At 37.5% G+C, this 14,202-nt stretch overlaps 1 protein-coding gene across 1 annotated transcript; it reads left to right on the forward strand.

Annotated features, from left to right (window-relative positions):
- Window positions 1-14,056, forward strand: LOC114785677 (zinc finger protein 184-like). Its single transcript, XM_028972189.1, has 12 exons — window positions 1-63; window positions 1,491-1,667; window positions 2,320-2,496; window positions 3,248-3,424; window positions 4,231-4,407; window positions 5,095-5,271; window positions 7,003-7,179; window positions 7,867-8,043; window positions 8,644-8,820; window positions 11,466-11,564; window positions 11,672-12,320; window positions 13,481-14,056. The coding sequence occupies exons 2-12, from the start codon at window positions 1,499-1,501 to the stop codon at window positions 13,485-13,487; spliced, it is 2,163 nt and encodes a 720-aa protein (XP_028828022.1). The 5' UTR covers window positions 1-63; window positions 1,491-1,498; the 3' UTR covers window positions 13,488-14,056.
- The last annotated feature ends 146 nt before the right edge of the window (window positions 14,057-14,202 follow it).

A 14,202-nucleotide genomic window follows, 5' to 3' on the forward strand; every position in this document is an offset into this window, starting at 1 on the left:
AAGCAGGAAGGACAGAAGGGACAGAAGCGACGCCCGCGGGCAGGAAAGGCAACGCGGTGAAAGGTAAAAACAAAGCGACATCATTAGAATAAAAGAAAGATCCGCCTGGAGTCTCCGTCACCGGAATTTTATATCGTTTTCCCGCTGCCGCGTTTTAAATCGTGTCTCGGACCCCGACCTGGAACTGTGGTGAAGAAATGGTGGTGATGTGCACCGCATTAGACTCTTGTAAATCTCTGGATCCAATCTGAGGACCTGGCTGTATAAACACGAGAAAGTTCGTGTGCTGCGCTGGTTTCTGTTTCTTCCTGGTTTTATCGCTACTGGTTTGATTTAAGGCTACTGGATTTGTTGGGCGGCCTGTTGTCCTTCACATGGCCAGTAGGCAACACTGTGGGCTCCATTTAAAGTACAAACTCCGGCATTTTTATAACAGCGTTCCAGTCTAGTGTTGCTTCGAAGAACCAGCATGAAAGTAAACGTGAATTTCCATCTCCCGGTTCTTTTAATCTTCAGCTGCTCCTGTTAGGAGACACGTCTGGACCCACCTTCTCATTCAACATGTTTTCTTTATCTTCATGACCATTTACGTTGGTAGATTCTCACTGAAGGCATCAAAACTATGAATGAACACATGTGGAGTTATGGACTTAACAAAAAGTGGAGACCTGACCTCCACAGTCACCGGACCTGAACCCAGTCCAGATGGTTTGGGGTGAGCTGGACCAACAAGTGCTAAACACCTCTGGGAACTCCTTCAAGACTGTTGGAGAAGCATTTCAGGTGACGACCTCTTGAAGCTCATCGAGAGAATGCCAAGAGTGTGCAAAGCAGTAATCAGAGCAAAGAAACTAGAATATAAAACATGTTTTCACTTATTTCACCACTTTTTTTGTTAAGTACAGAACTCCACATGTGTTCATTCATAGTTTTGATGCCTTCAGTGAGAATCTACCAACGTAAATGGTCATGAACTTAAAGAAAACACATCGAATGAGAAGGTGTCCAGACTTTTGGCCTGTACTGTATATGTGAGTTGAGAGGAACAGAGGAATCTCCTGTGCCCAGCTGGATTAAAATGATCAGGAGTTTGAAATTCAGTGCCTGAAATTTGCACTGAATCCACACTAGTGCTGTTGTCAGGATTGTCCTGGTTTTTATGGTTCAATGTGTCCCAATTCAAACTCAAACTACAACACAAAGTGAAGGTTTGATCTAGATTAAAATTGAGATTGGATCAGGGGATCTGATTTCTAAGCCCATGTTTTCCATTTGAAGAACCCGTTTTCAAAAAGTAATCCAATTGGATTACTTTAGAACTGGGCCCTGGAAATCATTTGTAATGGTGTCTGTGATATTTAATGTAATATCAGAAATCTGCTTTGTGTATCTATATGTATTTCCTCGGTTTTAGTCGAACTTGTAGGAAAACCATTAGGAATACCATGAATGTTGCGTTTTCTGTAAAATGTATTCTGCTTCATTCCAAGGTCTCAAGATGGATCCCAGTCTGTCTCTGTTACCTGCTCATCTGAGGAGTGTAGACCAGAGCAACACACATGTAAAGACAGAAATATCACCATATACCATCACATCTCTGAACTGCGGTAAAATACGGGAACCAGCAGGAATTGTTGTGAAGGAAGAGATGGAAGATGAATATTCAGGTGAGTCAAAAACACATGCGTGATCTGGATATCAGTAGGAATTTTAGAATTGACCATTTTCTCTTCAGATAGACCTTTTCACATTTTTCGACTACTGGCCATGTAACGAACAGGCAGATCAAAAAGAACGTCGCACAAAACAAACCTTTTAATTTATATAGAGCCAGATTCTCACATTTAGAGCTCCCCATACCCCTTTATTACAAAAGGCTTCAAATCTTATTTCCAATTTTAACAATTGTACAAAATTTAAATTAATAATCATAAGAAAACATACTTTTGTGATCAATTTCTTACTTAATTTTGTGCTTGAATTTTGCCCTGAATTCACGCTTGTGCTGGGATGAGGATGATCGTGAATTTTTTTTTTTTTGGGTTAATGTATCCCAATTCAAATCTAGATTATAACTGAGATTGGATCAGGGGATCTGATTTCTGAGTCCATGTTTTCAAAATGTAATCCAATTGGATTACTTTAGAACTGGCCTCTGGAAATCATTTGTAATGGTGTCTATGATATTTAATGTAATATCAGAAATTTGCTTTGTGTATTTATATGTATTTCCCCAGTTTTAATCAAACTTGTAGGAAAACCATCAGGAATACCATGAATGTTGCGTTTTCTGTAAAATGTATTTTGCTTCATTCCAAGGTCCCAAGATGGATCCCAGTCTGTGTCTGTTACCTGCTCATCTGAGGAGTGTAGACCAGAGCAACACACATGTAAAGACAGAAATATCACCATATACCATCACATCTCTGAACTGCGGTAAAGTACGGGAACCAGCAGGAATTGTTGTGAAGGAAGAGATGGAATATGAATATTCAGGTGAGTCAAAAACACATGCGTGATCTGGATATCAGTAGGAATTTTAGAAGTGACCATATTCTCTTTGGATATTCCTTTTCACTTTTTGACTACTGGCCATGTAACGAACAACAGGCAGATCAAAAAGAACAGAAGCCAAGTAGCCATCATGTGTTTCAATCGGAAGAAACAGAGAACATCGCAAGAACCAAACCTTTTCATTTATATAGAGCCAGATTCTCACAATTAGAGCTCCCCATACCCCTTTATTACAAAAGGCTTCAAATCTTTTTTCCAATTTTAACAATTGTACAAAATTCAAATTAATAATCATAAGAAAACATACTTTTGTGATCAATGTATTACTTAATTTTGTGCCTGAATTTTGCCCTGAATTCACGCTTGTGCTGGGATCAGGATGATACTGATTTTTTTGGGGGGTCAAATGTATCCCAATTCAAACATAAACTTTGGAACGAGAAAAATTGAAGGTTTGATCTGGATTATAACTGAGATTGGATCAGGGGATCTGATTTCTGAACCCGTGTTTTCCATTTGAACAACCTGTTTTCAAAAAGTAATCCAATTGGATTACTTTAGAACTGGCCTCTGGAAATCATTTGTAATGGTGTCTGTGATATTTAATGTAATATCAGAAATCCGCTTTGTGTATTTATATGTATTTCCCGGTTATAGTCGAACTTGTAGGAAAACCATTAGGAATACCATGAATGTTACGTTTTCTGTAAAATGTATTCTGCTTCATTCCAAGGTCCCAAGATGGATCCCAGTCTGTCTCTGTTACCTGCTCATCTGAGGAGTGTAGACCAGAGCTACACACATGTAAAGACAGAAATATCACCATATACCATCACATCTCTGAACTGCGGTAAAATACTGGAACCAGCAGGAATTGTTGTGAAGGAAGAGATGGAAGATGAATATTCAGGTGAGTCAAAAACACATGCGTGATCTGGATATCAGTAGGAATTTTAGAATTGACCATTTTCAGGTCTCTTCTGATATTCCTTTCCTCTTTTCTGTCCGAAATCTTCCAGGGAGCACCTTGTTGTGGCAGGATTTTGGTGAAATTATGTTTTTCTCTTAATAACAGAGAAATTCAAATAATAAATTACAAATAACAGAGAACATCGCAAGAAACCAACCTTTTCATTTATATAGAGCCAGATTCTCACATTTACAGCTCCCCATACCCCTTCATTACAAAAGGCTTCAAATCTTATTTCCAATGTTTTATTTTTACTGCCACAGTCTTAGGTTAACAACTGTACAAAATCTAGATTAATAATCATAAGAAAACATACTTTTGTGATCAATGTATTACTTAATTTTGTGCCTGAATTATGCACTGAATTCACGCTTGTGCTGGGATCAGGATGATCCTGAATTTATTTTTTGGGGGTCAAATGTATCCCTATTTAAACACAAACTTTGGAACAAGACAAATTGAAGGTTTGATGTAGATTATAACTGAGATTGGATCAGGGGATCTGATTTCTGAACCCATGTTTTCCATTTGAACAACCCGTTTTCAAAATGTAATCCAATTGGATTACTTTAGAACTGGGCGCTGGAAATCATTTGTAATGGTGTCTGTGATATTTAATGTAATATCAGAAATCTGCTTTGTGTATCTAAATGTATTTTCCCGGTTTTAGTCGAACTTGTAGGAAAACCATTAGGAATACCATGAATGTTGCGTTTTCTGTAAAATGTATTCTGCTTCATTCCAAGGTCTCAAGATGGATCCCAGTCTGTCTCTGTTACCTGCTCATCTGAGGAGTGTAGACCAGAGCAACACACATGTTAAGACAGAAATATCACCATATACCATCACATCTCTGAACTGCGGTAAAATACGGGAACCAGCAGGAATTGTTGTAAAGGAAGAGATGGAATATGAATATTCAGGTGAGTCAAAAACACATGCGTGATCTGGATATCAGTAGGAATTTTAGAATTGACCATTTTCTCTTCAGATAGACCTTTTCACTTTTTTCGACTACTGGCCATGTAACGAACAGGCAGATCAAAAAGAACGTCGCACAAAACAAACCTTTTAATTTATATAGAGCCAGATTCTCACAATTAGAGCTCCCCATACCCCTTTATTACAAAAGGCTTCAAATCTTATTTCCAATTTTAACAATTGTACAAAATTTAAATTAATAATCATAAGAAAACATACTTTTGTGATCAATTTCTTACTTAATCTTGTGCTTGAATTTTGCCCTGAATTCACGCTTGTGCTGGGATCAGGATGATCCTGAATTTATTTTTTGGAGGTCAAATGTATCCCTATTTAAACACAAACTTTGGAACAAGACAAATTGAAGGTTTGATCTAGATTATAACTGAGATTGGATCAGGGGATCTGATTTCTGAGTCCATGTTTTCAAAATGTAATCCAATTGGATTACTTTAGAACTGGGCCCTGGAAATCATTTGTAATGGTGTCTGTGATATTTAATGTAATATCAGAAATTTGCTTTGTGTATTTATATGTATTTCCCCAGTTTTAATCAAACTTGTAGGAAAACCATCAGGAATACCATGAATGTTGCGTTTTCTGTAAAATGTATTCTGCTTCATTCCAAGGTCCCAATATGGAGCCCGGTCTGTCTCTGTTACCTGCTCATCTGAGGAGAGTAGACCAGAGCAACACACATGTAAAGACAGAAATATCACCATATACCATCACATCTCTGAACTGCGGTAAAATATGGGAACCAGCAGGAATTGTTGTGAAGGAAGAGATGGAATATGAATATTCAGGTGAGTCAAAAACACATGCGTGATCTGGATATCAGTAGGAATTTTAGAAGTGACCATATTCTCTTTGGATATTCCTTTTCACTTTTTGACTACTGGCCATGTAACGAACAGGCAGATCAAAAAGAACAGAAGCCAAGTGTTTCATCATGTGTTTCAATCGGAAGAAACAGAGAACATCGCAAGAAACAAACCTTTTAATTTATATAGAGCCAGGTTCTCACAATTAGAGCTCCCCATACCCCTTTATTACAAAAGGCTTCAAATCTTTTTTCCAATTTTAACAATTGTACAAAATTCAAATTAATAATCATAAGAAAACATACTTTTGTGATCAATGTATTACTTAATTTTGTGCCTGAATTTTGCCCTGAATTCACGCTTGTGCTGGGATCAGGATGATACTGATTTTTTTGGGGGGTCAAATGTATCCCAATTCAAACATAAACTTTGGAACAAGACAAATTGAAGGTTTGATGTAGATTATAACTGAGATTGGATCAGGGGATCTGATTTCTGAACCCGTGTTTTCCATTTGAACAACCTGTTTTCAAAAAGTAATCCAATTGGATTACTTTAGAACTGGCCTCTGGAAATCATTTGTAATGGTGTCTGTAATATTTAATGTAATATCAGAAATCCGCTTTGTGTATTTATATGTATTTCCCGGTTATAGTCGAACTTGTAGGAAAACCATTAGGAATACCATGAATGTTACGTTTTCTGTAAAATGTATTCTGCTTCATTCCAAGGTCCCAAGATGGATCCCAGTCTGTCTCTGTTACCTGCTCATCTGAGGAGTGTAGACCAGAGCAACACAGATGTTAAGACAGAAATATCACCAGATACCATCACATCTCTGAACTGCGGTAAAATACTGGAACCAGCAGGAATTGTTGTGAAGGAAGAGATGGAAGATGAATATTCAGGTGAGTCAAAAACACATGCGTGATCTGGATATCAGTAGGAATTTTAGAAGTGACAATTTTCAGGTCTCTTCTGATATTCCTTTCCTCTTTTCTGTCCGAAATCTTCCAGGGAGCACCTTGTTGTGGCAGGATTTTGGTGAAATTATGTTTTTCTCTTAATAACAGAGAAATTCAAATAATAAATTACAAATAACAGAGAACATCGCAAGAAACCAACCTTTTCATTTATATAGAGCCAGATTCTCACATTTACAGCTCCCCATACCCCTTCATTACAAAAGGCTTCAAATCTTATTTCCAATGTTTTATTTTTACTGCCACAGTCTTAGGTTAACAACTGTACAAAATCTAGAATAATAATCATAAGAAAACATACTTTTGTGATCAATGTATTACTTAATTTTGTGCCTGAATTATGCACTGAATTCACGCTTGTGCTGGGATCAGGATGATCCTGAATTTATTTTTTGGGGGTCAAATGTATCCCTATTTAAACACAAACTTTGGAACAAGACAAATTGAAGGTTTGATGTAGATTATAACTGAGATTGGATCAGGGGATCTGATTTCTGAACCCATGTTTTCCATTTGAACAACCCGTTTTCAAAATGTAATCCAATTGGATTACTTTAGAACTGGCCGCTGGAAATCATTTGTAATGGTGTCTGTGATATTTAATGTAATATCAGAAATCTGCTTTGTGTATTTATATGTATTTCCCGGTTTTAGTCGAACTTGTAGGAAAACCATTAGGAATACCATGAATGTTGCGTTTTCTGTAAAATGTATTCTGCTTCATTCCAAGGTCTCAAGATGGATCCCAGTCTGTCTCTGTTACCTGCTCATCTGAGGAGTGTAGACCAGAGCAACACACATGTTAAGACAGAAATATCACCATATACCATCACATCTCTGAACTGCGGTAAAATACGGGAACCAGCAGGAATTGTTGTAAAGGAAGAGATGGAAGATGAATATTCAGGTGAGTCAAAAACACATGCGTGATCTGGATATCAGTAGGAATTTTAGAATTGACCATTTTCTCTTCAGATAGACCTTTTCACTTTTTTCGACTACTGGCCATGTAACGAACAGGCAGATCAAAAAGAACGTCGCACAAAACAAACCTTTTAATTTATATAGAGCCAGATTCTCACAATTAGAGCTCCCCATACCCCTTTATTACAAAAGGCTTCAAATCTTATTTCCAATTTTAACAATTGTACAAAATTTAAATTAATAATCATAAGAAAACATACTTTTGTGATCAATTTCTTACTTAATCTTGTGCTTGAATTTTGCCCTGAATTCACGCTTGTGCTGGGATCAGGATGATCCTGAATTTATTTTTTGGAGGTCAAATGTATCCCTATTTAAACACAAACTTTGGAACAAGACAAATTGAAGGTTTGATCTAGATTATAACTGAGATTGGATCAGGGGATCTGATTTCTGAGTCCATGTTTTCAAAATGTAATCCAATTGGATTACTTTAGAACTGGGCCCTGGAAATCATTTGTAATGGTGTCTGTGATATTTAATGTAATATCAGAAATCTGCTTTGTGTATATAAATGTATTTTCCCGGTTTTAGTCGAACTTGTAGGAAAACCATTAGGAATACCATGAATGTTGCGTTTTCTGTAAAATGTATTCTGCTTCATTCCAAGGTCTCAAGATGGAACCCGGTCTGTCTCTGTTACCTGCTCATCTGAGGAGTGTAGACCAGAGCAACACACATGTAAAGACAGAAATATCACCATATACCATCACATCTCTGAACTGCGGTAAAATACGGGAACCAGCAGGAATTGTTGTGAAGGAAGAGATGGAATATGAATATTCAGGTGAGTCAAAAACACATGCGTGATCTGGATATCAGTAGGAATTGTTGAAGTGACCATATTTTCTTCTGAGATTCCTTTTCACATTTTTCCACTACTGGCCAACGAACAACAGGCAGATCAAAAAGAACAGAAGCCAAGTAGCCATCATGTGTTTCAACCGGAAGAAACAGAGAACATCGCATGAAACAAACCTTTTCATTTATATAGAGCCAAATTCTCACATTTAGAGCTCCGCATACCCCTTTATTACAAAAGGCTTCAAATCTTATTTCCTATCTTATGTTTTTGCTGCCACAGTCTTAGGTTAACAAATGTACAAAATCTAAATTAATAATCATCAGCAAAAATACTTTTGTGATACATTTTTTTACTTAATTTTTGCCTGAAGTCCATGTTTTCCATTTGAACAACCCATTTTCAAAATGTAATCCAATTGGATTACTTTATTTGTAATGGTGTCTGTGATATTTAATGTAATGTCAGAAATCTGCTTTGTGTATTTATATGTATTTCCCCGGTTTTAGTCGAACTTGTAGGAAAACCATTAGGAATACCATGAATGTTACGTTTTCTGTAAAATGTATTCTGCTTCATTCCAAGGTCCCAAGATGGATCCCAGTCTGTCTCTGTTACCTGCTCATCTGAGGAGTGTAGACCAGAGCAACACACATGTAAAGACAGAAATATCACCATATACCATCACATCTCTGAACTGCGGTAAAATACGGGAACCAGCAGGAATTGTTGTGAAGGAAGAGATGGAAGATGAATATTCAGGTGAGTCAAAAACACATGCGTGATCTGGATATCAGTAGGAATTTTAGAAGTGACCATATTCTCTTCTGATAGACCTTTTCACATTTTTCGACTACTGGCCATGTAACAAACAACAGGCAGATCAAAAAGAACAGAAGCCAAGTAGCCATCATGTTTCAATCGGAAGAAACACGAAACAAACCTTTTCATTTATATAGAGCCAGATAAGGCTTATTTCCAATTTTAACAAAATCGAAATTAATAATCATTAGCAAATATACTTTTGTGATAAATGTTTTACTCAATACAAACTTTGGAACAAGACAAAGTGAAGGTTTGATTTATATTAAAACTGACATTAAATCAGGGGATCTGATTTCTGAGTCCATGTTTTCCATTTGAACAACCCGTTTTCAAAAAGTAATCCAGTCTGACGTTTATTTGAATTATTGTAAGTCTTTATTTCAGACTGTAATACTTTTCACAAAATGTCCTCTCCAAACAGACCCCATGTTCTCCAGTCCAGTTTTTGGTTATTGTAATGATTCGTGGTTTTCATATTGTATTGTTTTTATTAACAATGCAGTGAGATTTTCCATTTTATTTATTTTGATATTGATGAACCACACAACTGTTGACTGATAAGAGTTCAAATGAAAATGATATAAGGTAAAGCGTGTGATTTATGTCCTCTCCCCATCTTTCCCTCTTTCCCCTGCGCGCACACACACACACCCTCTTACATTCTCACCCAACCTCTCCGACCTTTCTCTGACACTCTGAATCTTTGTGTTGCATTACAGATGCCATATAAACACTTAGACAAGCTTTAAAACAGATGTCTTATCACTTGTTGAAGTATGACCCGCATTTCTCCCTAACCATTATCTCGCAACCTCTGAACACACACTGCCACCATGCAGAGTTCGTATTCGCACGCACACACACGCACACACGCACACACACACCCATACACTTAGACCACCTTGGTTGAAACCACATAACACAGATATCTTAAACATTTTGACACTTACTTTGTCTATAGTATAATTTCACAGAATTGTTAATATATGATTGTAATTATGTCTTAAGCGTTCTTCAAAAACAGAAACCTTGTTTTTAAGTGTATGGTTTTACTCAACCTACTGTTTCAGTGTTTAACATGTTTAAACACAATACTTAGACAAAACTTATTTTAAAATACAATGCATACGCTATTCATTTACTGACTGAATATGCTAGAATGTATCTTTCAGAAAAATGGATAATCACACAATGGTATGTAGGAGGGAGAGGGATCACCTCACATTCTCACCCCTCACTATCGCTCTCTCCCTCGGGTTGCATTACAGATGTCATATAACCAATTAGACCAACTTTTAAAACAGATGTCTTATCACTTGTTTACAACTACGGCCATTGCTGATGGCTTATGACCCCATCTCTCCCAACGCCATCCCGTCCCCCACACACCACTTCCATTCCCTGTTTCATCTCACATTCTTCACCAACACCTTGCAGAGTCTCATATTGACACACACACACACACACACAGAAACACACACACTTAGACTATTTTCTAAAACCTTATTTTAATGATATATGTTTCAAAAGAATTTCTAGGTAAAGAAAAACTGGTTTAAATACAACACATTCAGTCATTTTGCCAAAAGATACATCACACAATGGTATGTAGGAAGCATCACATCACTGACAAAAGATGCATAGCCTTCACGCACGCATGCACACGCTCACACACACACACAAACAGACTTTCTAATCGTACTAATCGTAACGCTGTTTTATGAACAAACCTTCTCCAAAGGTGTCTCATCTATGGTTTTCAGATGATATGCCACACAAAAACGTTAACAAACTATAATTTCTATTCAATTGAACCACACACAGACTTCTGTTTATCAAACTGATATATTTATGAACATGAAAAAAAACTTTTCAACATTCTTTTCAGAAAATATATCCTACTTTTAAAATGTTGAAAACCACTATTCTTTTTAATCATGTTTTTCCACTATGGATTATGTAATGATAATATTGAAAAATATACCTACAAACTTCCTAACCACTTTTTAATATAGTTCACATCAGACATATATATATTTTAGACATGATTTTTAATATTATTACCAAGTAACTTCAAATAAATTTTGCATGTTAACAATTTCATATTTTCTGAATTTGTAGAAAGGGGTGTGATTTTAGAGAGGGGGCTTGTGTGTGTGTGTGTGTGTGTGTGTGTGTGTGTGTGTGTGTGTGCGTGCGCGCGCGCGCGCGAATACGACCCCTGCATGGTGGCAGTGTGTGTTCAGAGGTTGCGAGATAATGGTTAGGGAGAAATGCGGGTCATACTTCAACAAGTGATAAGACATCTGTTTTAAAGCTTGTCTAAGTGTTTATATGGCATCTGTAATGCAACACAAAGATTCAGAGTGTCAGAGAAAGGTCGGAGAGGTTGGGTGAGAATGTAAGAGGATGTGTGTGTGTGTGTGCAGGGGAAAGAGGGAAAGATGGGGAGAGGACATAAATCACACGCTTTACCTTATATCGATAAGACATAAATCATTTTTTGACATAAAGTATATTATACTACTACTAGCAGCATGCAATGAGTCCGTCTCCTCCTTTTCTTTATGTTGTTAAACCAGAAATATCATCAGAAACCATCACATCTCTGAACTGTGGTAAAACGGTGGAACCAGCAGAAATAGTTGTGACGGTAGAGATGGACGATGAGGACAGTTCAGGTGAGTGGAGACAAAAATATTCGGTTGCAGTCCTCATAACTTGTCACATGTTCATTTCCAGCAGGTGTTGTGTACGAAACCGCTTTATATTGTGGTTACTTTTACAGAAACTGGGACTTACCGCTGTCTACGAAGTGGGAAGAGTTATAAAGAACAAGAAGGTCTTAAAAGACACATGAGGATTCACTCAGGGCCGAGGCGCGCTTGGTGCGAAGAGTGCGGGAAGAGTTTTCCAAATGCAGCACACCTTCGAATACACCAGAGGACACATACCGGAGAGAAGCCCTTCAAGTGTGACGAGTGTGGGAAGGGTTTTGCACAAGCATCGTCCCTTAAAACACACAAAAGAATACATAGCGGAGAGAAGCCCTACAAGTGTGAAGAGTGTGGGAAGAGTTTCTCAGTAGCATCATACCTTAAAATACACATGGTAACTCATACTGAAGAGAGGCCCTTTAACTGTGAAGAATGCGGGAAATGTTTTGCAAAAGCATCAGGCCTTAAATTACACAAGATGACACATACAGCAGAGCGGCCCTACAAGTGTGAAGAGTGTGGGAGGGGTTTTACACAATCTTCGTGCCTTAAAAGACACATGATAGGACATACAGGGGACAAGCCCAACCACTGCAGAGTTTGCTCCAAATACTTTGCATCAAAAAATAAACTTAAATTTCATCAGTTGGAACATATTCAAGAAAAGCCACAATTCTACAGATCAGGTCTATCAGGACTTGTATGGAGCAAAAGCTTCAGGTGAGTGAAGTAGTTCTCTAAACGTCTATTTTCATTAGTTTCATTCCACGTACCTTTATTTGGCTCCACGTACCTCCGCCTGGTTCAGGAGAATTAGGCTTCGGAAACCTTTTTAAAGAAGCAACATGAACAAAGAAATGCTGACCTCAAATGCTCATAAATGACTGTATATTTAAACACAGTTTAAAATGAAAGATGACATACACTTCCAGACTCCTTAAAGGTGAGCTCCACCGACCGCCATGACTTGCAAACGATCGATGCATTACAGACACCGAAGCGGCGCTTGTGGGACTGGCCGCAAGTGGCTATTATTTCAGAAAGAGACTTCAGATATAGTATTAGGGGACCACTAAGACCAACTGCTGAAATCCCTTGCGTTCAGTCAAAGATTAAGTCATTCATTAAAAAAAAAATGGCAAGTACATTTACATTTGCAGCATTTATCAGACGCCCTTATCCAGAGCGACTTACAATCAGTAGTTACAGGGACAGTCCCCCCCTGGAGCAACTTAGGGTTAAGTGTCTTGCTCAGGGACACAATGGTAGTAAGTGGGATTTGAACCCGGGTCTTCTGGTTCACAGGCGAGTGTGTTACCCACTAGGCTACTACCACTACCACGCCTGTGTTCTAAAATCATTTGAAATTGTTTGAATTGAACTGTGTCGCATGTTTCAATATCCACACTTTTCTTCACACAATGTCAGATGTTTGTTTCATACAGTTGGGGGAAAATTTTATCAGTTGCAGTTTCTTACACACAGTAAAACCTACGGTTCCTACGGTTATTAAAAACTGGAAAAGTCCTGGAATTTTCCATGACCTTGACCCTGGAATGGCTGGCAATTGCACCTGTATAAGAGATATTCGTGATTTTTCTTACTGTTTTAATCGTTTTACTTCACTGTGCATCAATATCCATTAAGCTCATCATTCATAAGTCATTCTTTATTTAGCTAATTTTTTAATGACTTTCGACTAATTTGTCAATCACGTTTCTCATAAATCATTTTAACTGTAACTTGTCAAATGCACAAGTAAACAAGTATTGTGTATACATTGTGGAAATGTATTACCAATTGTAACTAGTTACACTTATTGTGAACAGTGTAGAGTTGGTAAAATTAGTCAGGATTAATTTTTTTTTTTTTTTTTACAGAAAATGACCAAATTCACAAAGGAAACTGAAGAAAAGCTGCACCAGTTCAACCATTGAGACGACAGTTCAAGTCAAGTGAAGAACAACTGAGAATTTTAAATATTAGTACTGTGAAAAACCTGAAACTGGAGGAGAAAAGCTCTACCACTCTTTGCTCTAAAGGCTTTGCATCATTAGGTAAACTCCAGAACTGAACTGAAGGAAAAGCCTAAAACTGTACGGAGTTTGCAGGATTCCTACGAAACTGCCTGAACATCGACCACTCTTTGCTTAGAACTACATGTCTGACTGCCTTCATGTACGTGAATCCTGTTATCTTCTCTTCCTGTTTCTCCCTCATGTATTTTACCTTTTAATAAACTGTGTTTCGACATCTGAGTTCTCTTCGAGCTGCATCTTAGTGAAAGTGCACATTAGCGGAATGCAGCACAACACGTTTTGTGTCCTCTGACGGTAGACATTCTACACCCCATAATGACAATGGGGAAAAAAAAATTAACAAATCGCATGTAGATAAGTATTCACAGCCTTTCTCTGTCCATTAACGTTTGGCAGGAATGACATTAATTAATATAATACCACAAGCTTGGCACACCTTCATGTCAAAGAATACTCTGAATACTGTGATTTCTGTTATTTTTTTTAATCCAATAAATTTGCCAGAATCTTAAGTAAGCCTTTCCCGCATTGTCATGATTGGGTGTTGTGTTCAAATTCAAATT

The sequence above is a fragment of the Denticeps clupeoides genome, chromosome 3 (assembly GCF_900700375.1).
Source record: "Denticeps clupeoides chromosome 3, fDenClu1.1, whole genome shotgun sequence".
NCBI lineage: Eukaryota > Metazoa > Chordata > Actinopteri > Clupeiformes > Denticipitidae > Denticeps > Denticeps clupeoides.

What these genes read in the sequence shown, in the direction of transcription:
- LOC114785677 (XM_028972189.1), top strand. Translation starts at nt 1,499, where the DNA reads ATGGATCCCAGTCTGTCTCTGTTACCTGCTCATCTGAGGAGTGTAGAC. An exon ending in GATGGAATATGAATATTCAG is followed by an intron (nt 4,408 to 5,094) that starts GTGAGTCAAAAA and finishes CTTCATTCCAAG; the next exon opens with GTCCCAATATGGAGCCCGGT. An exon ending in GATGGAATATGAATATTCAG is followed by an intron (nt 5,272 to 7,002) that starts GTGAGTCAAAAA and finishes CTTCATTCCAAG; the next exon opens with GTCTCAAGATGGATCCCAGT.